The 27,812-nt window shown below is 33.7% G+C and overlaps 3 protein-coding genes, 1 long non-coding RNA gene and 1 pseudogene across 19 annotated transcripts; 2 read left to right on the top strand and 3 right to left on the bottom strand.

The window, feature by feature from the left end:
• Positions 1–783: 783 nt before the first annotated feature.
• Positions 784–4,807, bottom strand: LOC146942246 (ferrochelatase-2, chloroplastic-like). Its single transcript, XM_085756195.1, has 9 exons — positions 4,556–4,807; positions 3,984–4,287; positions 3,125–3,268; positions 2,635–2,736; positions 2,352–2,455; positions 2,110–2,236; positions 1,715–1,867; positions 1,455–1,555; positions 784–1,364 (listed from the first exon to the last, which is right to left on the bottom strand). Exons 1-9 carry the CDS (start codon positions 4,627–4,629, stop codon positions 1,049–1,051), a joined length of 1,425 nt encoding a protein of 474 aa, XP_085612321.1. The 5' UTR covers positions 4,630–4,807; the 3' UTR covers positions 784–1,048.
• Positions 4,808–7,031: 2,224 nt separating this feature from the next.
• Positions 7,032–7,868, bottom strand: LOC146942245 (disease resistance protein RPV1-like; annotated as a pseudogene).
• Positions 7,869–8,035: 167 nt separating this feature from the next.
• LOC146942244 (uncharacterized) lies at positions 8,036–11,461 on the top strand. The gene is made up of 3 exons (XM_085756190.1): positions 8,036–9,661; positions 10,611–10,769; positions 10,913–11,461. The coding sequence occupies exons 1-3, from the start codon at positions 9,377–9,379 to the stop codon at positions 11,273–11,275; spliced, it is 807 nt and encodes a 268-aa protein (XP_085612316.1). The 5' UTR covers positions 8,036–9,376; the 3' UTR covers positions 11,276–11,461.
• A 2,314-nt stretch (positions 11,462–13,775) lies between these two features.
• Positions 13,776–19,547, bottom strand: LOC146942243 (uncharacterized). Its single transcript, XM_085756188.1, has 5 exons — positions 19,393–19,547; positions 18,827–19,114; positions 16,923–17,028; positions 14,812–14,955; positions 13,776–14,471 (listed from the first exon to the last, which is right to left on the bottom strand). The coding sequence occupies exons 2-5, from the start codon at positions 19,090–19,092 to the stop codon at positions 14,214–14,216; spliced, it is 774 nt and encodes a 257-aa protein (XP_085612314.1). The 5' UTR covers positions 19,093–19,114; positions 19,393–19,547; the 3' UTR covers positions 13,776–14,213.
• A 383-nt stretch (positions 19,548–19,930) lies between these two features.
• LOC146942242 (uncharacterized) lies at positions 19,931–26,072 on the top strand. Of its 16 annotated transcripts, none has more exons than XR_015032637.1 (15): positions 19,935–20,098; positions 20,378–20,483; positions 20,626–20,710; positions 21,090–21,141; positions 21,363–21,435; positions 22,020–22,131; positions 22,549–22,639; positions 23,319–23,413; positions 23,546–23,640; positions 24,356–24,475; positions 24,594–24,682; positions 24,780–24,917; positions 25,035–25,169; positions 25,315–25,400; positions 25,615–26,072. It is a non-coding gene; the product is annotated as an uncharacterized LOC146942242 (long non-coding RNA). The 16 variants fall into 16 exon arrangements; XR_015032629.1 differs by lacking the exon at positions 23,319–23,413 and adding an exon at positions 23,196–23,267; XR_015032634.1 differs by lacking the exon at positions 23,319–23,413 and adding an exon at positions 23,196–23,267 and having other exon boundaries at positions 25,315–25,418.
• Positions 26,073–27,812: the final 1,740 nt, after the last annotated feature.

Below are 27,812 nucleotides of genomic sequence, written 5' to 3'. Positions count from 1 at the left end.
CAATAGAGCTCTGTGTGAAATCACATGATAGCAGGAGCTTATTTTCTCAATCCGAACCAAATCATAGCTGTAAAATATCTGAAATCTGGAAGATCAACATGTCATTATGTATTTAGTCAAAAAAAATATTGCCATGTATTATTGGTGCACTCTTAAATCACTTGTTTCATTGGTTTTCAATTTTTTATGCGTTACAATATCCGTATCTTCTTTGCTTCTGGATCATCTATCTTTTACCATATGATGCTACTATGTTTATCTTCCTATAGCTATGTACCTGAATTAAAAAATGAATGAACATTTCCGCCGTTTTCTTGGTCGTTCTATTTAGTCCCAATTTTGTTAGCATCGTGTTATTTCCTTGTGTCTTGAACTTTTTCTTATGGTTTCCTCCCTTTGGTTTTAGGATTAATTTAATTCAATCTTAAAAGTTGGGGACATTGGAGCATAGACAAATACATTGAAATATGTTGAAAGTTAGGTATTTGACTTCTTAGCCCTAAAATTAAGTGAAAATTATTCAAATATCATAACTACTTTGGTCATATAATATCAATAGATGTTTATACCCAAAGTAAATTCTATAGGTGTAAACACACCCTATTATTACATTAGGATTAGGATAAAGGTTGGCACATTGTCCAATTGTTCCCTTGAAACATAGGTTCACCCTCTATGTAGAGCCACGTCTTTTTCAAAGCTCCCTTTAAACAAATACATGTTCCTGTGCATAAATATGCGCTAGCGAACTTACAACATACATACTGTCATTGTACTAAAATCTTTGCAAGAACAACATAAATTGTAATTTATTAGTTGTATAGATTAGTACAAGTGGTAAACTGTTTGGGTCGTTCTTTATGTGAATATTTCCAAGCTAACATTCAAGTTCTCATTTTTATCAAGTACAACAATCACGTCTACTTTATATCTCTGTGACGTATGTATTATATCTGTAAAGGAGTAAAACCCAGGAAAAAAAATGAAGTATACAAATTTCTTATCAATTGCTTTAACATCTATGAAATCAAATTCAGGTGGTATTTTTTTAAACGACATGATTCCTGAACGCAGTTATCATTTTGGGCGACAAAAACAAGATGAAAGCCAAAATTGAACCAAAAAACATCTTGGCGAAGTATTTAACTGGGTCTTTATCCATATCTTCAGAGGTGCTGGTAGGGGCATTTATTGCTGCTGCCGATGGTAGAGCTTCTATCACCGCATCTGCAAGATCCATGATGAAGGAAGGGGTGAGACCAAGAGCCGGGACACGTGCCCAATTCTTGATGCCAGATTCAAGAGCCAATTCCCTGTACTCCACGTCAATTTCTTCAAGAGTCTCTATGTGCTCACTCACAAAGCTGAGATAGAAGAAGAGACTTTTAAATCTAGAAAAGACTACTTATTTTAAACCAATAAGCTATCGTAGTAAAAGGCTAATGATAGTGTACCTCACTGGAACAGCTAAAAGACTCTTCACACCTTTCTGGCCAAGCTCAACTAGGACTTCATCTGTATATGGTTTCAACCACTGTACAGGGCCCACTCGACTCTGGCAATCCATCCAATAAAAATGTCAGATACAGGGAAAAGATAACCCAAAGAAAGCAAGAATACAAACCAGCTATTAATTGAACAGTACATCTCCTGCTCTGCTCAAGCTCAAATCAGAAGATGGTAGAAAAGCAAGTTGAAAGAGTTCAAAACAAACCTGATAAGCAAGAGTGTGCTCATTACTAATTCCTCTAGCTTTCAATTCCTGCATGATCAAGAAGATGCACTCCTCCATTTGATCTCGGTATGGATCCCCAGCATTCTCAACATAACTGACAGGAACACCATGGGCACTAAAAAATATCATTGCCTGAAAAATAGAAAGAAAAAAATTGGTATGCCACGGTTCAGATTGGAGTAAAATACATCATATAACCTTTGAATTTTGTAAGCCCTACTAACAGGTTCAGAAAAAAAATCATAGGTTACAATAACCATGTCCAACGTATTCAATACAAGTGGATGGTGGGATTGGACCCCTCGGAATAATCGGTTCTTGGGCCGGATACCGAGTTTTAAGGAAAGCGTATTCAATACAAGAATAAAACTCACCTCCCTTGGCTCAGAAAAACTCTCGAGTTCTTTCTCAATTAAGTCAGCCATTGACCTAATATAACCTTCTCTTTGATACCAAGAGTTTATAATGGAAACAGGAAGCCTAGACAAATAAGCATCTTCCCTGAAAATTAAATAATATCAGTTAATAATAATCTCTAAACTGCTTCTTCAAAAAAAAAAAAAAAAAAATTCTCTAAATCATGCAAGGGTATTCATGAAGTGCCACTACATAGTACCTGAACGTTTGCTCCAGAACACTGATGCTTGACCCAGTAGTGGATATAGAAAACTGGGGATAAAGAGGTAACACCACGAGCCTTGTTATTCCATCCTTCTTAATCTATCACACAAGACAAGCTTTTAACAATAAACCCAAATTTAAGGTGACAAAATGGAGCTCAGAATAAATAATTTAAAAATGAATAGTCACCTGTATCAATAACTTAAATAAATGGTAACATGTGTATGATGAAAATAATATAAAATAGTTACATTTGATATAAAATGTATAGGACTTACTTGTTGAATTGCTTCTTCAGTGAATGGGTACCAGTACCGCATCCCAACATAGATATTTGAAGAGAGGCCCTTTGCTTCCAAAGCCCTTTTAAGTGCAAGTGCCTGCATGATCATCAGAACCCATAAAAGATGTTATTTCCATTCTAAACTGTAACACTGTTATTTTTTTTATTTTTTATTTTATAGAAAATAACAGGAAAAAAGCCACAAAGTATTCTCTTGAAGAGAATTAAAGCACTAAACAGCTATGATGCACTGACACAGAGACCTACACCAGATATGACACTAACACGTAAGCACTGATAATTATTTTTAAAAATGGAAGTAATTGAATGTAATCATGTATGTCGGTGTCAAATACCGGACATGTCTTCAATCTAGAGTGCCAGTGCTACATAGCCAAACAAGAGTGCCAGTGCTACATAGCCAAACAACATATAAGGGGAAAATAAAAATAAGAAAGGCACAAATCAAAAAAATTGAACTGCACCTGGTCATCTGTAATTTTGCGTAAAGGAGAGCCACCTCCAATAGAAGCATATGCTTCCTTGGATTTAGGAGCCCGGAGCGTAGATATCAGTTTTGCTAATGGTTGCTGGAGAAACCGAAACAATCTTGGGAGCCGAATGATATCCTATATCAATACAAGAGACATATTAGCATACAAACATTTTTTTTTTGCAAAGACAAGATAATATTAATGCTCCAAAGAGAAGATAGACCACTGGCACAAGATGTACCCAGTGATCAATATACAACAGTTCAAACCATTACATCAAACATAAACAGACCCACACCAATCAATAAAATACAATAAATTGATTCCCCAATCTCTCCAAAACGTCACAAACATGCCCAACCCCCAGGTTCTACTGTTAGAACCCAAATAATTTGCAGCACCCACCAAGAAATTGAAATCACATGACTGTAGAAGAAAAATAGTTAGTGTCCTAGCACAACCATGTATTCCATTATACAATATGCTACCAAAACTCATGATTGACATTTATCACCCATCCTACCAAATTATGGCAGCACTCTTGTTTACTTAAATTGTTTTCCGGGATCTAAGCCAATATTAGAGTCATTAAGTCCAGCACAAACACAAGATTGTGTGAGCCTCAATTAGGAATCTAGGCACATGCTTACAACCAACAAACTAAGAATCCAGATGCAATATCAGAACAGCCAGCTGAGTGATCAAATCTCAATAGATAGGCTCCTACTAATTAGGAAGGGGGTAGGTAACTGATATTCAGCAAAGCACCTCCGCTCCAAACAATTAGCATAAAAATGATATGAATGCGTAATAATAAGTAATATGAGAAGTGCAAAAAAAAGTAACATACAGGATCTGCGAAAAGATTAAAGAGGAAAGGTTGAACATCGTCCAGCGTCTCTGGTCCACCTAGGTTGAGAAGCAACACACCAACTTTATCTTGGGCAGCGTGAGTAGGAGATTGTACGGTAAGCTGCTCATTATAAGTGGTTGCATGTGCAGAATAAAATGAGCGAGAAACTAAGTTTCTGGTGCCAATTCTTGTATTGGTCGAGCCAGGACACAAAAACAAGGATGCCTGAGATGTAGACTTGTTACAATCCGAGTAGCAAGTAACACGGGTAAGATTTTGAATATCAGAATCAGAACATGACCTGAAACCAATTATTTTACATATATTAGAATGGTCAATTGAAAAGAAGGGTTTGTTGAATTGCTGCTGCTGGTATTATAGATATTAAAAAAAAAAAAAAAAAAAAAAAGAACAATACATCTATAAAGCAATAACACAGACACAAACACCATGAGATTTATTGAGAGAATTTGGAATGAAGAAAAGTAAAAATGAAATAGGGTTTGGAAATAATTGAAGGATTAAGAAAGTGAAAAATCGTAAAAGTGTAGTAGAGTTGGGATGCTTACAGTGAAAATCTGCAGCGATGAAGGGATTGAGGGTATCGGTTGGGAAGAAGAGAAGAATGTGAGAGTGCGTTCATAACTGAAATGGACGACGACGTTGGAAAGAGTTGGTCGGCGTGGGTGAGGAAGGAAGGAAGGAAGATGTTATTAAAAGGAAAATGGTTGGCGTGTACGTCAAAGATGGTGAGCTAAACCAAAATAAAAAAGTCAATACCAAATCACGAACGAATATGTTCTCGTACAAAATTTGGAATTGAAACCAAACTTACTAGCCCACTTTCCTTTTTGATACACGTCGTCCGTCCTAAGGCTGTGGTCCAAAATCATTAAGGATGTCATCTAGGGTTAGTTAATTTAATTAGATTATAATTTCATTTTTTTTTTATTGTTGAAAAAAACTGAGAGTTATTATTCTACTCAAACAATTGAGACTCACAATATTAGACAACCCACACATTATAGTATAGTTTACACTTTGTTCAGAAATTTTTACATGTCTTGACTTGTAAAGACCAACAGAAGATTGCAAACTTCATTAGATTAGGAAAAGACATGTCTGTGGCACTGTCACATTGTAAACTCTTCTGAATGCCTTATCAGTTAACACTAATTAAGCAAGCATACTTGTCAAATATTCTGGTTTTCCATAAGTTAATCTGTTAAACCACTATGATCACTGCTAAGCTATTAGCACTGACACTTCCCATTAAAGGCTTGTCCGGACATCCACACGACACCAACACATCTACTTACATTCAAATATTTTATTTTCTCAATTTATTGGTATCAATGTGTCAGGGCCAGTTTCGTGTCCAGTATTCATGTCCGTGTTTGATAGCTCCTAAGGAATAAAGCTCAAGGCCCAGTAGTCTACACATAAAATCTGTAAAGGGTAAATGGATCCAGGCAAGGGTTCTTCAACCCCTAAAATAATAATAATTAATGGTATTATGAGAATTATATCATCAAAGATCGTTGTGAATTTTATGACAATAGATTATTTAACCTAGTTCACCCTTCAACCTCATCCTGTGAGATTTTTCACCATTTCAACCAAATAGTACCAGTGTTCTTTTTAAAATCACTTCAAGCTTAATCAAATAATACTTTGTCTAAAGTCTCTGCAGGCTTAACATTCCCTCAGTGTTCTTTCTTAAGTATCTAAAAGCTTACAACAATATCCTCACCAACAATAACTTGAGTCATCTTCAATCAACTTAATCCTTCTTGAATCATCTTGCACCTATTTTGAACCTTCTTATGTGTTCTTTCGTTTACCTGTTTAACTAGTTTCTTGCTGCTTTCTTGAAAAAGTTTCCGAAAAACTGATCCAAGAAACCTATAAGGCAGGGATAAATCTTGAAAATTATTTTATTATCACATTTTCTATTCTAGGAGTAATACATATTTTCCTGAGATAGATATGTTAGTAACTTCAGCCGATACTTGCACAAGATTTTTCTATGGGGAAATTAATATACAAAACAAATCTTTGAGGAGCAACCTTGATCAGAAGTGCTCTAAGCAACAAAAATTAAAATCATAGGCATCATTTATTAGGGAAGAGACTAGATCAATTATAGACATAGCAACTTAGCCTTTTCTAAACAACTGAATGACCCCAATCACCCTCATAAAAAAAATGTGTGCAATAAAGAGAACAAATAGATTCTTCTGATTCAGATCACAAATAAGCAATTCATTGTCAACTTACCCCAGCCAGGATGCACTATGCAGTGAGTAAATCTTGTAAAGAGAGAACCGGCAACAGATTACTCCCTCATATGTTGTCATGGTCTTATCATTCTGGACTACAGAAGTTGGCTGAACTATGTCGAAGACAGTTCTGTCCAATTTCCTCATGGTCTGGTTAGAATACTTTCAATTCATTGATTTTCTATTTATTTAATGAAATGTGTTATTATCTGTTAAAAAAAGAGTCCTTCATCTAGGAAAAAACTGCCAATCCCATTTTCTTACAGAACTTCAATTCACTTTTGCTATGACGGAAAATCAACTTTAACTTTCTCACCTGAGAATCCAAACACAAATATATTCGACGAAGATATTTCAATCAAAATTCAAAATTGAGTACTTCTCTCTCAAAGCTGGAAATACAATTAGAGTCACAGCCAAAAACTAGATATGACATGGAAGAATTGTAACATAACAAATTGTAATCTTTCACTACAATAACTGATTTTTACCCCTCATTGATTCATTCCACTCGATTTTTCTTCTTTCTAGTCTGATTGAAGTCATCAGTGGACTCCTCTTCTGTAGAGATCCTTTTACCATTGCATTCACTTTCATCACCACTACAAGCAATGACATTCAGGTCTGGTAAATGATACAGATCCATGGTTTTTCCAGTTGGCTTATCATATATATACAAGATAAACTGCTATCCTCTTCACAATGAAACCATTCTCGAAACAAATATGATCATTGGGAATCATTCTGAGTTTAGACCATCATAGCTTATTTTTAATTTTTGATGTACATGATCATTGGGAATCATTCTGAGTTTTTCAAATACACATTTCCACTCTATTACCCCCTGTCAAACAAATATGATCCAAGGACTTCAAGAGCTAGCGGCAATCCTCCAGAATACTCACTGCATTTCTGGAAATTCCAGCAAAATCTTCTGTAGGACTGGATTGCTTGAATGCATGCCAACTAAAAAGCTCAATTGATTCACTTTCATCCATTTCTTTCATTTTGTATACTTGATCAACCCTGTTGCCTCTAAGTATCTGCATATCTCTGGTTGTGATGATTATTCTACTCCCAGAACCAAACCATTTACAACTTCCACACAAAGAATTCAGTTGATCTAGTGTATTCGCATCATCAAGCACGAGAAGTACTCTTTTATGACACAGTTTATCCCTTAATATAATATTTCCCGACTCAATGCTTTGTATCTTGGTTGTTGTTTCTTTACAGATATCAAACAGAATTTGTTCTTGTAAATTCACTTGTCCAGTGTTTTTCTCCCAGATTTCCCTAATATTTACTAGGAAGCTTCTACCTTCAAAACTGCAGCCACTTTTATTACAAATGGCTTTGGCAATTGTAGTTTTACCAATACCTCCCATATACCCCACATCCCTAGTAGTAGAACATCGCTTGATTGTTGGATGTCGAGCAACTGAATCATATCTCGCACTCGAGATTCAATCCCCACTGGATTATTAGCAATAAACAAGTTTGTCTTGTCAAGCAATCGTGTAATATTTTCAACAATATCTTTAATAGCCTCACTTTCATTCCTACAAAAAATGATCAAACAGAAGGTGCATATATGCATATGTCAAAAGTATAGAAAATTTCAGTAAGATAATTATAGTCTGACGTGTGTGTGAGAAAGAGTTGGACTGCTCACAAAAAGTTGCTGTGAGGATCAAATTCTTGTACAGATTGTTACTATTTGACACAACATATTATTGAATTTGAAATTTCTTTCTTATCTTGCAGAATTTTCAATTACCCGTCCAAACACACATTAAAGAAATTGTAAGCAGTAAATGTTGAATGAAATTACTTGGAGTTTAGGACTACAAATCCTACAAGGCCGGCTGCCTCGCGAAGTGCCAGCTCCATGTCTGCTCAAAATACTGACGAAGCTGCAATTTGTAATTCTTATTCTCTCAACGCAACTTGTGTTCCCTCTTTGAAATCTTCGTCAAAAGATTTTGAAATGCTATTCCGAACTCACCAATTTGATGACGTACTTCTGATGGATCTACATTGTAAAACACCGGCAGAACCACTTGGCCTATGATTTTGTGACACTCCATGATTTCCAGCAACTCGTCCATACACCAACTTGATTCCGCATAGTTCTTTAAGAAAACAATAACAGAAATTTGAGACTCTTTAATTGTTCATTTTAGTGATGTTGGAATGTCATCTCCCTTTGGAAGCGCTCGATCGCCCCTATAAAAGTTAATTCCAGAGTTTTGAAGAGAAGCGTAGAGATGCGAAGTAAAGGAAGCACGAGTGTCTTTGCCTCGAAAACTTAGGAACACTTCATTGATCCTTAATTCTTTCGAAGTATTCTTCACTGATGTGTGATCATTCCAAAATGATTGTGCAGATTGGGGGAAGTTAATGAAGAAAGACATGGATGGATGAGATAAGAGAAGCAATGTTGCTTGCTCTGGTATGCAGTTTTTGTTTGCGGTGACGCAGTGCGGTCAACGTAACATGTTCCTTCCATGTCACTTAAAGCTGTTGGCTGACGAGTGCGGTCAACCATAACTACAAAATTTATACATAATTAAATGCTAATCTGGATTGACATAGTCTTTTAAAGCTGTTGGCTGACGAGTGCAATGAGAAAATCACCATCAACTTTATGTGTTCCTTCCAGGTTACATTTATAAATTTCCTGATGGCATTTATAAATAATATAGGGTTAAATATGTTTTCGGTCCCTACAAATATATTAACTTTTTGTTTTAGTTCTTATAAAATTTTCAATCACTACTTTTAGTCTCTCTTTATAAGTAGATTTTGTATTTTTTTTAATGAAATTGTGCAGAAATGTGTAGTTTATTGTAAAAGTCTATTAAAAAAAATTAGAATTTTTTAACAAAACATAAATTAAATATGAATTTTTAATCACCAAAAATATAAAATTCATATTTAATTTATATATTTTTTTTTGAATAAAGGTCACCCTAAACATACTTAACTTCCTTTAAAAAAAAACATTTAACCCGATAATTTAACAACAAAATAGAAAATAATGATAAGCCGTGTCTGAATAATTATTTAGTTGAGCACGGTCTTGGAAGAAAGAGAGAGAGAGAAATGGAAATGGTTGAAGGAGAAAGGAACAATAACAATAGGGGTTCGAGAAACAACAAGTACAGTCTGCAACCCTCAAGAATCAACAACGAAGACATACTTTTGTGTATCGATGTTGATCCTCAATGTATGTCTGAGATGAAGGGTGCTACTGCTGGACCTAATGGAAGACCTCTTACTCGTTTAGATGCCATTAAACAAGCCATCATTCTCTTTGTCAACGCTAAACTCACCATCAATCCTCAACACCGTTTTGCTTTTGCTACTCTCACCAATTCTGTCTCATGGGTATGTAACCTTTACCTAACCCTATTTCAATGTCCCAATATTCACATATGTGGTTCCATTTTAATTATTTCATTCAATTATTGAATCTATTGGGTACCATGGTCAATTATATTCACATATGTTGTTGTTGTTGTTGTACTATAGACTCCTAAATTGGGGTATTGTGTTGAGTGATTACATTGTCTTGGCTTGCCTTGCCTTGTCTACATCAATGAATACCTGCTCATTGTAGTATTAATTAAAAAATAAAATAATGGGGGAAAAATAAATGAGACAAATCGGTAGAATCTTGACCATGCTATAGGAAGAATGTGTTTCGTAAAAGATTCATACATATGAAGGATGACTTTTCTAGAAAATGGGATGGCGAAAATGATATAATCTTGTTTTAGGTGATTTGAATGTGCGTGGAGTAGTTTTGTAGATCACCAATGAGGACTGTAGTACATGCAGGGAAAACCAATGGTTGGAGGTAAGGGGATACAAAGGAAAATTACAACTCAAACTATTACAAATGATTTGGATTAAATGGTCTGTATTTAGTTATGATTCTTGACAGTGTTGTCAAATATCGTCCATGGTAGATTTTTTTACAACTGCCATGGACAATCTTTGAAGGATGGCAGTGCCATGGCATTTTATGGAGGCTCAAAATGGAGAATTTTTTTACTCTCCACCATGGTCTGCCGTCTGCAATCTAAACACTTTGATTGATCACTATATCATTGTCCGATGCATGTAGCCATTTCTATCTGTTGGCAATTAGTTTTGGCAGTTGTCTTGTCCTCATCATCTTTCCTATTCGTACTTTGAGAACAGAGGGTAATGTAAACGCTTTTTCAGTGTTTCTCGATGTTAGATATGGATCTTACAAACACTTTATTTTTAGGGGAGAGTACTCAAAGCATGTACTTAACTTTTTCTTTTTGCATTTTAATAATTATTACAGCTGAAGAAAGAGTTTAGCAGTGAAGTTGAGTCAACAATTGCAGCAATGCGAGGGCTTACAGCTACTACAACTAGCACTCAACCAGACCTTACTACTTTGTTCCGACTTGCTGCTCATGAAACTAGAAAATCCCGTATGCAAGGTCGCATTTTAAGAGTGGTGAGTGGTGGCTGGATACCGTCAGTAATTTGTCAAATCACTTCATGTTTCTTGGTTTTGTAAATCTATCATCATGTGCTTGGTTTGAAGTCTTCAAAATTTATTGGTCACGTCATAATATGTTGTTTTCTATTCCTTTCTAGATTTTATTCTACTGTAGATCAAATGTGCGCCCACATCATCAATGGCCCATGAACCAGAGGCTATTCACTTTAGATGTCATGTACCTTCATGACAAACCGGGACCGGACAATTGTCCCCAGGAGATCTATGATACATTGGTGGAAGCCCTTGAACATGTTACTGAATACGAGGGTTATATCTTGGAGAGTGGACAAGGGCTAGCAAGGGTTCTTTTCCGTCATATGTTAATTCTATTGTCGCATCCTCAGCAGCGCTGTGTCCAAGATTACATTGACATACCTAGACCACTCGTGAAGAAGGCTCCTCAGGTGGAGCCGATGGCTATTGAAAATAATGCTCCAATTCCAGTATCCAGCCAGTAAAATGGCATTGTCTAATTATCTCTCCATATCATTTAGGTTACTGGTTTGAATGTCTTTTGCTTCTAGAATTGCAAAAGGATTTTGAGATTGAAACACCTGACATGTATGCCCTGGTAATTTTCTGTAAATGATGTGTATTTTGATTTTTTATGATAAAATTTGTATGGATTGCCATTTTGTTGATCAGTTGGTGTTTTATCCCAAGTTCTTAGACATTTGAAATGCTAAGATCAGAATTCCTGAGATAGAGTCAAAGTTCAGAAGCATGGTAGTGGGTCGTACTAATATATGTGGTCATCCTATCTCTCAAGGATGGTAGAATAAGGTCATAATTTACAGAGTTGTAGTTGGATCCTTAGTGTTAAGTATGTTTGTATCTCAAAGATTGTTATAGCATGCAATCTTTCTTTGTGTTTGGCTGGGTTCCTGCAGTGCTTCTGTTCTCAACTGAGTACTGTTTTATGTTCTAATTTTTAAATTATTGAATCAAATGTATGAGAAGTGTATTCTGAAGCATAGTGTCGGATCAAAGGTTAAAAGATGACAGCTGAGAAGTGATATAAGATTTTGCCCGAGGAGGTCCAGCCTCATAATAAATTCTAGAATCTATCTGTTTTAGGTGTCTTTATTATATATATACACACATTACCGATTGTGGAATGGTAAGAGTTTATCTTAAAATTCTTGAATTATTCTTACATGAAAGGAGGAATGATTGGTATTTAGCTGTTAATTGATACTTACTATCTTAAACAAAGCACCAAAGGAATGCACTTACTAGTTACTACCTTCAAATTTGGATCGCAAACAAAATACCGTTAGATTTGATCATTGGTACAAATTTACTAATAGTCTGTTTGGATATGCGGTTAACTTGCTATTCTCGCGTCCCGAGGTCATTTGGCCGTGGATTTTGAGAAGCTACGTATTGTAGCTTTAGCTAAAACTAGAAGTGAGAACACCTACATTGTTTTACATGCAATTTTGCCATCTCTCCTCTAATCTTAGATCGTGTGTTCCTGGGATTTTTTAGTTATGGAGTTTCTCTATTCTTGTTTTGAATAATGACTTGTAAACTCTTAGGGTCTGTTTGGTAAAAATAAGTTATAAGTTAACTGATAGTTGAAAAGTTAGTTTATTAAAATTAAAAATGTTTGGTAAGATTAGATGTGAAAGTGCCTGATAAATATAAAATGACATAAAATGACATGTTTGTTTAATTTTTTTTTTTATAAATCATATAATATAGTATTTATTACTTAATGTATTTATTTTTAAATATTTAAATTTATTTCAAATTATTTTAATCTCCAAAATGATAAACATATTTATGAATGTAATTGACATTTTTTATTTAACAAAACTTTTTTTATAAATTTTATTTAACTAAACTTGCTTCACTATTTATTGTAAATTTTATATAAAATTATTTATTATATGAATTAAGAACAAGGTAAAAAAATTGAACAAGAAAAATTAAAAAGCCAAATAGTAATATAGCTGAACATGAGCAGTTTTTTTTATTAAAAACAATAAAATAAAATAAATACAAGGTTAAAATTGGAAGAAAATATTAAAAGCTAAAAGTTTTTTTTTTTGTAGAAGCTAAATTAGCCCACTCAAATTGGCACCACATTTTTTTTGTAGAAGCTAAATTAGCCCACTCAAATTGGCACAAAGAAGCTAAATTAGCCCACTCAAATTGTCAAATTGGCACCAGAGAGAATCGAACCTGAGACCTTGAGGAGGAGCATACTCCCAAAGCCCAAGTCAATACCACTAGGCCAACCCAAGTGTGTAAACTAGTAAAAGTTAAAAGTTATAAACTCAAAACTAGTAAAAGACCCGTGCTTTCGCACGGGTCGTGTAACATTGCAATAATTATATAAAAAAATTTAAATTGTTAATATTAAATGAAAATTATGAGTATTATTGTAATATTTCTATTAGATGTTTTCCTCTTACAAAAACTTGTGATCACTTTTTTTTTTTTACCAAAAGGATAATTCTCTACAACTTGTGATTACTTATTCCTTAAGAAAAAAATCTTGTGATTACTTATTATTTACTTGATAGTTATCCAAAAATTTGTTACAAACAATTATCCGTAATACATTTTTTTTAAAAAACAAATAAATTAAATTTTGTGAAATGACCTTTATGCACATAATATTAATGAGATTATGAGTTTTAAAAAAATTAAAATTTTAAGCATAATTAAACAAATAATTTAACAGGGACTAAAAACACTAACGGAAAATTTTGTAGGGACTAAAAAGTATGATTTATTTTTATAGGGACTAAAAACAAAACTGCATATTTATAGGGACCAAAAACTTAATTAACCCTAATTTTTATATTAAAACTTTGTATGGAGTCAAATTCATGTGAACATTGACTAATCCTTGAACACCAATTGATGCGATGGTTAGATGAATAATGAAATTCAATGATAATTTATACTACAATTTTGAGGAAAAGAATTTAAAACTCATGACTGTGACCAGTGAATTGCCAAAAGGCCTTGCAATTCTGCTTTCTTTCTTATACTTAAAATTCAAAAGGGGGGCAAGCTCAGTTATCAAATAGATAATTCCGTATCCATTTGAGACAAGTTCAGCACTTAATCCATCATTTGAAGCAAAATCTAATGAAACACTCGTGGCAATTTTGGCCAACTATAACAACGATACATTCACCACTATACCCCACTTCTTCCATTTTTTTCATGTTTGCCCTAATCCTATATAATCATAAAGCCATCTGGCAAGGTAAATAAAGAAACGAGGAAATGAAAGGGTGGAGAGACCAAATAGGAACACATGAAAGAAGGATGTAGTCTTCGCTTGAGGGAGATAAAAGAGATGCATCACTAAACCTCTGTCTAAGAAGGAGAAAAACTTGTCTAGTGACGAAGAAGCACACATTCTTTCTAGAGTCATGTTGCATCATTGACTGGATTATCTCCAAGTAGATCATCATCATAGGAAACAGGTATCCTTAACCTGTCATGAACAGATATAAAATTTTCTTTAGAAGTAACCGGTTCGTGTTGATTTTGCATTTCTGATGCAAGAAAGGCGCTGTCTGAAACATTTCCTTGATCACTGCCAGCAAATGATAAGGCCAAACCTTGAGAAGAATCATCTTTCTTTGGCATATTTAGTTGTTTAACATTTGGCTGCCTGAATTGCTTCTGCATTAATACAAGCAATGACTTAAAAAAGTAGTTATTAAGCAGCAGTTAACAATCAGAAGTCTTGATAACATTATTTAGAAGTAAAAGCATATAGATGCAACAACTAAAAAGTTACACTGTCATCTGAAACAAAGAGAAGCCTTTACTTGATTTATTTGGATAGAAAAATGAAAAACAACCCCTACTTAATAGTTACTACAAACATACATGGCTGGTGACACAATATCAATCTTATTTTTGTGAATCCCGAATTTAGTTGTCACCAACCAAGTATCAACGAGACAAGATGAAATCCTAAGTTCCTCCCCACCCAAAAATATAAAGATTATTCACATACCTCAAACTCTTTTGCTCTTTTCATTATCTCTTTGTAGGCCTTTGGTTCCTGAACCTTTATGATGTTCCACAGTATGCCACCCCCACTCCGAAATCGTCTACCATCAGCAGTCTTTTGGCCTCCACAAGCCTGTATTGCATCAACCTAAAACCTCCGCGTGCAAATTTACAATGTATCAACTTAGGCATATTATCTTTTGACAGAAATTAATGAAAATAAAAATAAAAACAGGTGCTCTAATTTCGAAACAAAAGTAAGCAAATCTAACGTGTACATAAAATATAGATGGTGGACACTATGCATCACGGTTCCATGCAAAGCATATGGCACATATAAAATAATAAAATACAATGCTAAAGTCACTACGTGAAATAGAAAGATAAGAAAGTAGAGCTCATATTTTTATTGGTTGAATTGTCCAAAAATAAGTAAAGTCACTACGGAGCCAATGATATGATACCCTCAATTCCCACTGCGACAATGCTAGTTTAGATTCAGAAATCTTGGCACAAAGGAAAATGGAAGATTCTAGGAAGCAGATGACCAAAATTGAGTGGCTTTCCCAACCAAAATAAACACTATATGCAAAGTTATCTACAACTTTCAGTGAGACTATCCCACATTTAGGTTTGACGGTAAACCCAATTAAACTAAATACTGGCCTTTTAAAAATGCCTAGCATATTTAAAGGAAAATCTTAGTAGTACCAAAGTTTCTTTATTTATTTGCTATTCAGTAATGTAAGTTAATTAAAAAAAAAAAAGAACGGCACAACATAAAAGAGCAAAGATCATTTCACAAGTAAAATATCATTTCAGATTATCAGCAATATCTATTCAAAAAAACATAATCAGCCATATTTGCTTTACATAAAAGATATTCAATTTCAGCTCTGACATTGTTGGTTGCTACACTGAAGTGGGCAAAACTGGCTACACTAATGGTTCAATAGTCAGTAGTTTCCCCTTCACCAGGCCAACGCACACAGGCTTAGAAAATCGATTATGGGGGTTAACAGTGAAAAGAAGTCACTATGTATGAACATGGACTGAAAATTCTGAAGTAACAAATCTGAACATCAACCTTCACAGTTTGTAAATAATGAAGTGATTCAGCCAAGAACACCAAAGATCAAGCAGAGGATTGGAAGGAGCAAACTATTGTCTGGAATTAAAATCTGCAAGGTTAGGGACAAAATTGCACGCGTCAGAAATTAAAAATGGCTGCATGGTACTAGAAAGAGTGGATAAGCATAACCAGATCAAAGGTCCGTCCAAATAGTATATAACCTCAACTCTCACCTTTCCTTTAAAAGGCATGGCTCCAAATCATAGTCACAGTCCTATTAAAGAGATGGGAAATAAATCAAAAAAAGAACAATTTATTTCAAAGAAAAACAACGAACACTCCAGCAGGAGATTCAATGAGTGGCCATTGAGCCAGGGAGGGAAGCCAAATTAAGAAATATTCAGAAAGTTGTCATAAGACCATTGGAACTGGACAAAATTTGTTAAGATTAAATTAAGTAAAACAAAGGTTGTGGAAACCATCACGTGACGTGTTTCAAGTGGCTAACACAATGCACACCAGAAAACGAAGATGATTTGAACAAATGTATATGGAGCAGAGAACCATATCTCAGTTATACCGTCAAACTAACACCACCATTGACGATCAATCTTGGCAACAAAGTTTCCATGTATTTAGAAGGGAAGGATTTAGAATTACGACTTCAATGTAAGAAACAGAGAAAATGGGTGGGAAACAGACAAAAAGCAAGGGTAAGAAATTAAGTGATGAGAGGCTGCAAACTGCAGCACATGAGTACAAATACGAAATCCTTCAAACAGCTTTGGATGAAAGAAAAACAAGACGGTTGGATCAGTACATCCTGCACCGAAATAACATCTTTAAGTAGACAGATACTGGGTACCAAACAGTATCACCAATATTATTTAAGTCATTTGAAGCAGTATTGCTTAGGCGGGTCTTAGAATTGTTTTCCAACTTCCAAGTGACAATGGTATTTCACAAAAAATCATAGATAAACTAAAGAACAAAGTAAACTTGCTTAATAAACTAAATTTGAGTGCATCATAGGGTTTCAATACCTCTTTGATGATATCACTTAATGCAAACATTCCAAGACAACCCGCAGCAGTGTATACCATATATGACTTTTTCTCTTTCAGATGACGACAGGTATCTAACACAAATCTGCAGAGCACATAACTTGTTAGAACTTAGAAATTCAATTAAGTGAACTAGAAAGCTGCTGTACATTTGATACAGGGACAAACAAGGCCGTGACTTTATGCTCACATTCATTTCACTTCGAGGTAGGTTGGGAAACAATGATGCAATTTTTGACTAAATAAAAAGAATAGAAGAATGCAAAACTCTTATGGGGTGTTTGTTTCCGAGACATGAAATGGATTCCCAGGAATAGAGGACCGGAAAAACATATTCCAGTGTTTGGTAAGAAGGAAACTTAAAATTTGCCTGGGAATAAAAAATACCCAGGAATTTATTTGACCCACGATCTGCCATTTTTTATTCCAGTGAGAGAGGGGTTGGAAAATCTCTATTCCCAGGAATGAACTCCACGTTCAGAGTAAAAATCCCCTAATACCCCTACTTTACCCCACACGTTCTCCCCTCCAATTTTTTTTCCTTCCTTCTATAAAAAAATGGAACCGCTTGCATATGAATGCTGATTAAACTATGCATAGTTAATACTACCAAAAAAAAAACAATGCATAGTCATGCCATTAGCATGTTGTTTCTGGTGCTTAAATTTTTTCAAATACTCATGTCAAACTTAATGGATATTGTAAGACACAAAATTTGCCTTGCTTTATTAGCAGAAAATATGAAATATATATGGTTTTTGGTCTCTTGAATTTAAAAAGGGTATTTTAATAATTTTGACATTTATTTCCGGGATTTTACTTTTTAAACCAACCATGTTTTTAGCATTCTCAAGAATTTACAAAAGAAGTTCCCAGGAATTCAAATTGTTAACCAAACATTTTTTTACAAAAATTCCTAGGAATATAATTCCCATCATATATTCCCGGGAAAGTTATTCCAAGGAATTATTTTTGTATCCTTAAAACAAACACCCCCTTTTAGGGTGTGTTTGGATGGAGGGTTTTGGAAGGGAGGGGAGGGCTTACTTTTCTTTTTTAAATTACCGACACTATAAAATGTTTTTTAAAATAAATTAAAAATGATTGAAGTATTATATGATCATTTATCATGTTGTTATTTCAATTTCTTTTCAAATATAAAATATATTTCGAAATATAGACTTAGCAGCCCTCCAAAGTCCTCCCCTCCAAAACCCCTCCCAAACAGACCCTTAAATACTTAATATTAGACTGAATTCCACATTCTATTGGATCACAGAGGTGGATGAGTTTATTAAGCCATCAATAAGGTTTTTAAGGCTAGGCCAATAAAAAAGCATAAGACTAAGCTTGGAGTATTTCATTACCAATGAATAGCAGATACTTCTCCATACTTGCACACAGAAATTGCATAGTTTGAATAACTGTTGTATTGCTATCAAAGCAAAATATAGTGATTAAATCAATAAAATAACAATGAATGCAGCCATCCCGCACAATAAAAAAAATCTAAGTAGTTCGCTAATTCAAACAAACCAAACATAAAAAAGGCTAAAATATAATGTATTCTTTTAAAAGTTATCTCATGTGCACCCTCAAACTTCAAACAAATGCCCCCATAATGTTTATTATGGATTTCAAAACCCCCAAATTCTCCATCATCATCCAATCCAAAAATGTCATTTTTAGTTTATGTACCAGCTAAATTACTATACTCTAGTCTAATTTCAACTTAAGTTTCCAAATTTTGGAGATGGGTAAAAGTTTGTGAAAATAAATTTTGCATATTAATCTACAGTACACACCTTAAAGGGCCAAAGCATAGTTCATCCTAAAATAAAATATTCCGATAACCAAAACTCAATGAATGTAGGATGTTAAACCTGTCTATATTTGTGACTTTAGGTCCTGAACCCTTTCTCTTTCTCTTGTTCTTCTTCTTCTTCTTCTTCTTGCTAGCTCCGCACTTTGAATTCTCACTATAAGATTCTTGATTTGCTTCATTGATATCTCCAGCACTACTTTGTTCCAAAACATTTTGCAAATTGGGCTCCACTAACTCTCCTTCTTCAACATCAATCATGTCAACATCATCATCTAAATCATCATCGTCGTATATAACATCGAGAATGTTATCCCCTTCCTCCATGACAAACAGTCAAACACCTAACCTGCATCAAGGGAAATCCAAATTGGTATTCATTGACAGTGTCAGTAAGTTTATGTTACGCACAATATATTGAGAGTGAGCATGTAAGAACACTGATACAAAAAGTAAGAAAATAACAAAAAAATGTAAATGGTTTTCGAATTTAACTTGTATCCGAGTTTTATCAATGCACGTTGAAACCCTAATTGTAAGTGCAATTTGAACGTTCTGCACTGAATTTGAAACAATACGCAATAAATAAAGGAAAATACAGTGATAGTGATAGGAGTTTGTGTTTACCTTAGAAGAGCTTGAGAAAAGAATCGCAACAAAAAACGATGCTGATTCAGTGTTTGTAAGGCGGTGGAATTACACAGTTCTCTACTTAATCCTCTCCCTGTCTCCCAATAATTCGAATTCTTGCATTTTATCAAAACTAATTAAATGCACTCTTTGCTCTCATCTTTATCTATTCTATATATAAAAGTTGTCCCAAGCCAATTTTGAAGCCCTATTTTTAACCTAAACCTAGGGATTAAATTTCCTGTTTTAACCCTAACCTAAAGCTTAATTACCTAAACCTAATTTAAACCTAAACCTAACAAATTTTCCTCTCTTTCTCTCACGCGTTCTTCTTCCTCTTATCATCATCACCACCGCCAACCCTCTCCCCCCATTCCGTATGCAATCATGTATTACCGCACGGTCAGTTCTCTCCCTCCCTCCTTCTCTCTGCGACACTGCTGTTGTGACCATGGCCTTTCTGATTTCTTTTTCTTTCTGCTTCAATCGTTTAAGCCAGTTACTCGCTTGCACACATCAATTTGTTGAACGCACAAATTGATGGATCCAAGACGGCAATGAGGAAGGAAGAAGCGTTGGAGGAAGAAACGGGATTTGAATCCGCCACCACCGCCGCAAACGGTACTTCACCGGCGACGAGGTTTTCGATTCCGGAAGTTCTGATGAAGGAAAACGTGGATGTAGTGAACGTGAAAACGATGGGGTAATTTTCTTTCAATTTCCATTTCATTTTTGTTTTGAATTTTTTGAATCTCTTCTAATGCTAATTGAAATTTTAACATTGACAATGTAAAAAGTAGTCAATAGATCATAACCATAATATGTGTAACTTTAGAAATACTTATGGTTTAAGTAAAAAGTTTATAATGGTTAATTGATAGTGTAAAAAAATTGATAGTATGGCATACTATGATTTTCTCTCAACATCCAAGAGGCTTTCTTTCTTTCCTCTAATCTAATTTTTTATTTTTCACATAAAAAGTGATCCAGCAGAACTGTTATTTTAGATGCTGCTTGGAATCTAAAAAGTGTCTCCAAGAAGCTTTGTTGCTTACTAATCCTGCTATTTTAGATGTTGCTGTCATACCGTAAGCCTTTCATTTACCAATTCTGATTTTTTGGTTGATGTTACATGAATTATAGTATCCTAATTTTAGTTTTGCTTTTGTATGCTATGAGCTAAATCTCTCTAACACTCGACAGAATTCTGGTGTATTTTTTTTTTTGCAGAGATAATCTGAACAGAGTCTGCACAACTTATATGCTCCAATGCTTGAAGTTTAAATAAGAATTCAATAAAAAGTATATTTTGAAGGTACATCCATGAACTTTGTGTGGCCTTCATTCTTTTGTTTGTTATACATAAGTATATAGCAGAGTATACATACTTTGAATTTATGATTACAATGAAGTTTATTATATGTTGTGTTGTTCTTGAATCCTACTGAGTCATGGTTTTGCTAATCCAATGCTATTTTTGAAATCCTTTTTAATGTGTTATTATTGAGTACACGTTTTGTATGGGTGTATATACTTATCTATTAACAGCTTGGAAGAAGCTACTGGACTGGCTTTTAGGTTTGTTATTGGTAGAACCAATGATAGATAGAAGATGTCTGCGCTTAAGAGATCTCATTCCCAGACGTACATAGACTATGAAGTTCTTTGATCTAATTGAGGTTATTGTTTTTCAGAAACACAACGACAGTTCTGACATAGACTATGAAGTTCTTTGATCTAATTGAGGTTATTATTTTTCAGCTGTACACCGTGAATTTTCATATTTCTTCAAGACTTTAGTTCTATAATTTTCCTTATGTTACTTCTTTGTTTTTTATGCAAAACTTAGATGCATATAGTATCCCTTTTAATTTTGTTCCCCCTAGGGACATCAATGTAATTATATAATCTGGTTAGTCCATGTAAAAATTTGTTCATAAATTTTTTTCTGCTGCAAAATCATATAGTGTGACATTCAAGCTTCAATTAAATGGAATGCAAGAGGAACTTTTGTTTAGTTTGAGCACGATGAGGTTTGAGGTTAGTAGCTAAGTTGTCAAACCTGTTTGATGATTTCTTTTTAAAATAATTCCAATCTCAGGTTAGAGCTATATTAAAAGAAACAAAAAAAATGCAATGTTTGATTCAATGTTAGATAGGTTTCAAAAACAGAAGATTATCTTTTAAAGAATTAATGTTTTGTATGTGAAGTAATTTTCAAATATGCAATTTGTCAAGATTCAGACCAGCTAACTTTACTAAGATGCTTGAGGTTGCAAAGTTTTTAAATCACTTGATTTTGGTGGTAATTTCCTCTCTATTGAAATTCTTGAGTCAATTCGAAGACTACTTTCATGTAATTTACCCTGTTTGGAAATTCATTCACATGTGACTTTCCCCTTACAAATTAGTAATTTGTCCACAATTTAGGTATTAAGGAGACTTATTTCAATATAAACGCTTTGTGTTTAACTATTCCTTTTGGTTCAATTCCTGAACATTTGAAAACTATGTCCTATGAAAATTCTGCTGAAGATGGTTTGATAGGTGATAAAGATGTTGATTCTGATGCTCCATGTTTACCTCCAAAAGATACTACTCTGACTCCTTTGTTATCTGTTGAGGATGGCGAGCATGTCTTGGAAAATGGGAATGAGAGCAATGATTGAAGGTTTGTCAAGAGACATAATCGATCAGTCTGAGACTCAAACAGAAAGCTACAACTATTTATCTGAAGTAAGCATAGCTGATCTTGAACAAAGAATTAGTCGACTTGAGAGAGTACAAAGAAAACTAAAGAAAATGTTAGGCCTCAATTGAAAACATTATTGTCTCATCAAACTAAAACCTTACGGCTTATTTTTCCATTTTCTATTCGTTGTATGTTTGTCTTTCTTATTTTTACCTTTCCATCCATTTTACTCAAGGCATGCTTACATGGTTGCAGACAAGATAAATATGTGGATCTTTTTACTTTTATATGACTTTTCAATGTACATTGTTTGTGCATGATGTAAAGGTTACTTTGTTGCTTGCCTTTCTTATGTCGTATCACTGCCTAACTGGAAACATTTGAACACATATTCCTTTAATGTAATTATTTTTTTGTTGCCGTTTATACATAACAAAAATTTCACTTTCGTTCTTTGATAGGTCCTCTACTCAAAAAACCAGTTTCAGAATATGACAAGGCAATCAACAACCTACAAGTGAAGTATACATCGTCGAGCACTACTTCGAAACTGTGAGTATACTTTCCTTTTCATTGTACTGTATAATATTTATAATGTTGTTTCTAAAATTATAAACAGATAGTTGTTGTGTAAGTTTGTTCTTTGCTGTCTATACCAATTTTGCATACTTTGGTTGAATTTCATATATATCAATTTTGCAGATTTTGAATTTCCAAGTGGTTGGTTGCTTTGGTGCATGAATTCTACCCTAATTGTTTAAAATAGTGTTGTTTTTTGCTTCAATCTATATATCATTAAGATTGATTATTGCTTTTTATTTACTATGATCAAATATGCAATTGACTCTGTTTTTTTAAACAATCTAGAATAGCATTTCGGGATTAATTTTGGTTACTAACCACATGATATTAAATATGACATTCTTTCATTGACACATCAAAGTGATGATGCTTTTTTTTTTTGTGTTCGAAGAGTCTATACGAATGAACCTGTTTGAAGAGTATTTTTTCTGATTGATTAATGTTTGATGCTTACTCAATTTTATTTCGCAACCAAATATGTCAAAAATGTAAATGTTGCAAGGTGTTGGATTTGTTGATGTGTTAGTGGAAGATTAGCATGCTCAGCGCAGGTTTCCGAAGCAAGTGAACTATGATATACTTTAGCTCTAATTATAAGGTACATAATTCAAGTTTTTGGACTCACAATTGTCGCAAATACTTACAATAGATGGTGTTAGGCGAGTTTGAACATGTATTCCCTTGACAATTTCATCACTGCACACAACCATGAAGAGGCCGTGCTATCTTTGCTAAGCTTGAATGGTTGGTTTATGATGTCTTTTTCTGCATGGTAGTCATTGTTTTAATTTCCTGTTTTTAAATTTTGTAACTTAAAGCATTTTTCTTCTCTAATTGACCAATTTTGCATAACCTATTTGTTTCTCAAATTAATAGATCAAGCTGATTAGGGTGTCACATTTGATCGGGCTACGCGAATAGCTTTGATGGGAATGTGTACTTTCGTCATGCGGATTGATATTTTGAACAATGTAAGTCATTTTGTCGTATCAAAAAACATGTTACTATTAGAATAAAGTTAACATTCAGTTTTATGTTATTCAGTTTGAAACCATTGTGCTACTGTTAGCATGAAATAGATAGGTTTATTTTGCTGCAATTCATGTTTATAAATTCAATTTAAGTTAATAAAACAATACCTGCTGCCAAGGCCTCCAAACGAGGATCAAGCTTGGAAGGATGCTCCAAATAATGGAATGATAGAGGTGAAAATTGACAACCAAGAAGCGGTTGAATCATCAATTCATTTTAGATGTTTAAGAAATTAATATATGGATGTCAGTTTTAATTAAATAACTAAATTTGGTTTATACATGAATATTGACATGATGATACAACACACAATTGTTCAGCAGGTAGTCTCTCAAAAGCAAATGAAACTGTCATGATTATAAAATGTTCTATTAGTTTTTTGGGTATATTTTCTATCACGTCCGCATTAAGGTTTTGAATATATAGACACTTAATAAGCAGCATAAATTTGTTGGGAAGCGTTATAAAATCTCTCATATTGTGGACTAGAATGCATATATGCCATCATGTATCCACAAGAATTTTCAAATGCCATTTGTTTATAATTTATTAGGTATAGTTCAAAATATATTGTTGGACTTATTCTTTCTTATTTTGATTGTAAGATGTATCATAGCCTGTTCTAATTACATATAATTTACATGTGTGTAACAGTGGAAGAACCGTATAATATGCAAAAATAAACGGCTATATCCGATATCAATCAGAGTCAAAACACACAACTAAAGTGCTAGGAGAATGGTGAAAAATCTGATGTGCCAGATAATACCTCAGGTATGACATATCCTTCTATCTTTCGTGTTATATAAGGGACATTAGCACATTAAATTTGCTGGAACAATTGCTATTGCAAGTATACCAATTATACATGTTGTTTTGTGTATACTGACAGCTGATGAAGACAATGAGATTGACAGTAACATATGCTCATCAGCAGGACATGTGTTTTCTATACGACTTTAGATGACGACGATTCAGCAGGTATTTGTTTATCTGGATTAATCAATAAATCTTATAATGACACGTCTGTTGTTATTTTTGCACAGTTTTCATTATGTTCTGTTGATGAATAATGCAGAAAGCCAATCACAACTGGAACCACAGGGTAGTGATGTCTTAAATCTTTCTAAAGGTGTTCATTTCTTGCGTGAGAATGCATATTCTGAGCATAACTTTGGTGAGAATGTTGAAGTTCTTGAGTCGGTGAATTTTTGAGGTAAGGAACAAACGAGATACTTCAGTTTTACTTATTTATATTGACTGTACACCAGTCTTTCCAAGATATTTTGCTATTGACTGTAGCTTACATGGACTGCACCACATTTGTTGACAGGGGAAAATGGTCTAATATACTAAATAAAGTTGATGAAACCATATCTATTCCATTTTTTTGGTGAAGAATGTCTTAGTACACAAATAGAGTGCAACGAGAATGGTGAATAGTCAGATGTTCCCGATAACGATTATGGTATGCCTTGCCACATGTCTTTCTTTTTTATTTAATTAGGCATCCTGTTAATGTGATTATATGGTATAAACGGATTTAAAAGAGATTTTTTATCAACTTAAATTTGAAGAATGCATTGATATTAATGTCAACCTATATTCCACAGATGGTTATGAATCTTCTGAATTGCCATCGGATGAACCTAATTGATCCAAATGCAGCTCTAATTGAACCAAATGAACCTCCCGAAATGTAATTTTTAAGCTCTATGTATGTCTCCTTACGTGGATTGTTTTTAATTCTGAAAAGTAAATTGTGCCTATAAATTAATATTTTCTCAAAATAAGAACCTTTAGAATCTAAAAGATTTTTTAATTTAAAATCTGAAGTTATTTTTTTTATTTATAAATCATCAGTAGAGTACTTTTACAAATTATTCATGTTCACTTTTGTATGACTTTTATAGGATCATTGACCTCTTTGATTAATAGAGACGTGAGCTTGCATGGAAGAAGTTTATTATAATGTGCTATCAACCACATTGGTGTGCAAGCAAACTATTGGAACTTCCTAACATTGTTTATCACGCAGACATATGAATAACATGCTAAACTAAGTAACCATGGTATTTTTTTTCCCAACATGTATCATTGCGTTAGGATAGATTTTTCTACTATGTCGCATAGGATACCACAAAATCTCCACAACTTCAAGCATGGAGGCAAGAGTAGTAACTTCTGATGTATTCATTTGGTATACGTATAGTTGTGCATGAGTCCTTAATTTAAAAAGGGACAACTGTCGCGTAGGGTACCACAAAATCTCCACAATTTCAAGCATGGAGGCAATAGTAGTAACTTTTGATGTATTCATATGAATGTACGTTATCATTTTACTTTTGTCTACTATTTTGCTTTTGTAGTATTGTTATTGCATTTTGGTACTATTTTTATGTCGACGGACATTGGATTTTCTTTTCTTCAATAAACTATGTCATTAAATTTATATGTTATGTTACCGTAACAGGGTCGATGCCATGAAAATTGTTTACTATGGTACATTACAAAGGTTTCTCACAATTTATTTTATGAATTGAATTATACTATTTTTTCCGATTCAAGTAAAATGTTTACTTTTATATTTGCGCTATATTTTTTCTTTTGAATGACCCGTGCGTTAGCACGGGTCAATGATCTAGTATATATAAATATTAGACAGTCTGCAAGTAGTCCTGATTAACCCTAATCCCGCCTTTTTTTATTAGCTTAAAAAATCTTAATGAAAAAAACCTCTTCTGAGAATCGAACCCAAGACCGCTTAAAAAATCTTAATGAAAAAAACCTCTTCTGAGAATCGAACCCAAGACCAATAGCTTCTCCTCAACATTTTGACCACTAAGCCACTAACAATTTTTTTGATTTAATTTTGTTCCCATTAATTGATATCCAATATCCCACTATCACATTATCCGTAACTGACTAACCACTTATTAATATCTACCCACACGGTTATTATTATCAACATCATAACTTACCACTAAACCCCGTCCACTAACCTTAATGCATGATTGAACTTTTTGACAAATTGTCTACGTTATTAATCATTATTTTAATATAGCCAGTTATAACATTTCTATAAACAATATATATGTCTCATTTCAAATTAGGGAATATATATATATATATATATATATATATATATATATATATATATATATATATATATATATATGTATGTCTGATTTCATTTTTTTTTTGAAGGAATGTTTGATTTCATTTTTATTCTTTATTTTTTTTATGGAGTATATACATCATACAGTCAATTAATGAATCGCTTTAGTTTTTTTAAAACACTATTGTATTCCATTAAATGTTTCTAATAATATAGTCAATTTGATAACTATACATGAAACTCTAAAATACCATTCAAAAAAATATATACCCGTGCATCGCACGGGTTATAGTCTAGTTAGTGCTTCATTTAGCACAGTTTAGTGCCTTTTTCGTTTTCATTTTTATTTTGGCTAAAATATGGTTTTAACCCGTGCAAATATGCCTCATTTTGGTTTTAATCTCTGTCAATTTTTTTTTTTAGTTTTTGGTCCCTGCAAAATATTTTGTTTTTGAAAATAGTTTTTGACCCCACTTTTATGATGATTTGCATACGTGACACATTATAACTGAACCAATTTTGTAGTTTTTGGTCCCTGCAAAATATTTTGTTTCTAAAAAAGGTCCCTGCAAATTTTTTTGTTTTTGTAAATATTTTGAAAATAGTCCCTGGAGGGACTATTTTCAAAAACAAAAAATTTTGCAGGCACCAAAAACATTTTTTTTTACAGGGACTAAAACCAAAACGAGGCATATTTGCAAGGGCTAAAACCATATTTTAGCCTTTTATTTTTAGCAAGGCTTAAATATGTCTTTCGTCCTGCAAATATAGGCCATTTGAATTTTCGTCCCTGAAGTTACTAATCAGATGTAGCTAGGATCATTTTCCAAATGATTAATATTTGCAATGGCAAAATGACCTATATTTGCAGGACGAAAAACCTATTTAAGCCAGTCACCTCACCCAATCATCACTTGCCACATGGGGCACCATGTCGCTAATGATAATCCATCTCAGTAAAAAAAACCTAATTAGGACAAAAAGTCAGATGAT

Source organism: Medicago sativa, chromosome 3 (assembly GCF_051527215.1).
Source record: "Medicago sativa cultivar Bolivia chromosome 3, Bolivia_mono, whole genome shotgun sequence".
Lineage (NCBI taxonomy): Eukaryota > Viridiplantae > Streptophyta > Magnoliopsida > Fabales > Fabaceae > Medicago > Medicago sativa.
Note: the sequence above shows the minus strand (reverse complement) of the source record. Positions and strands in the feature narration are given on the sequence as shown.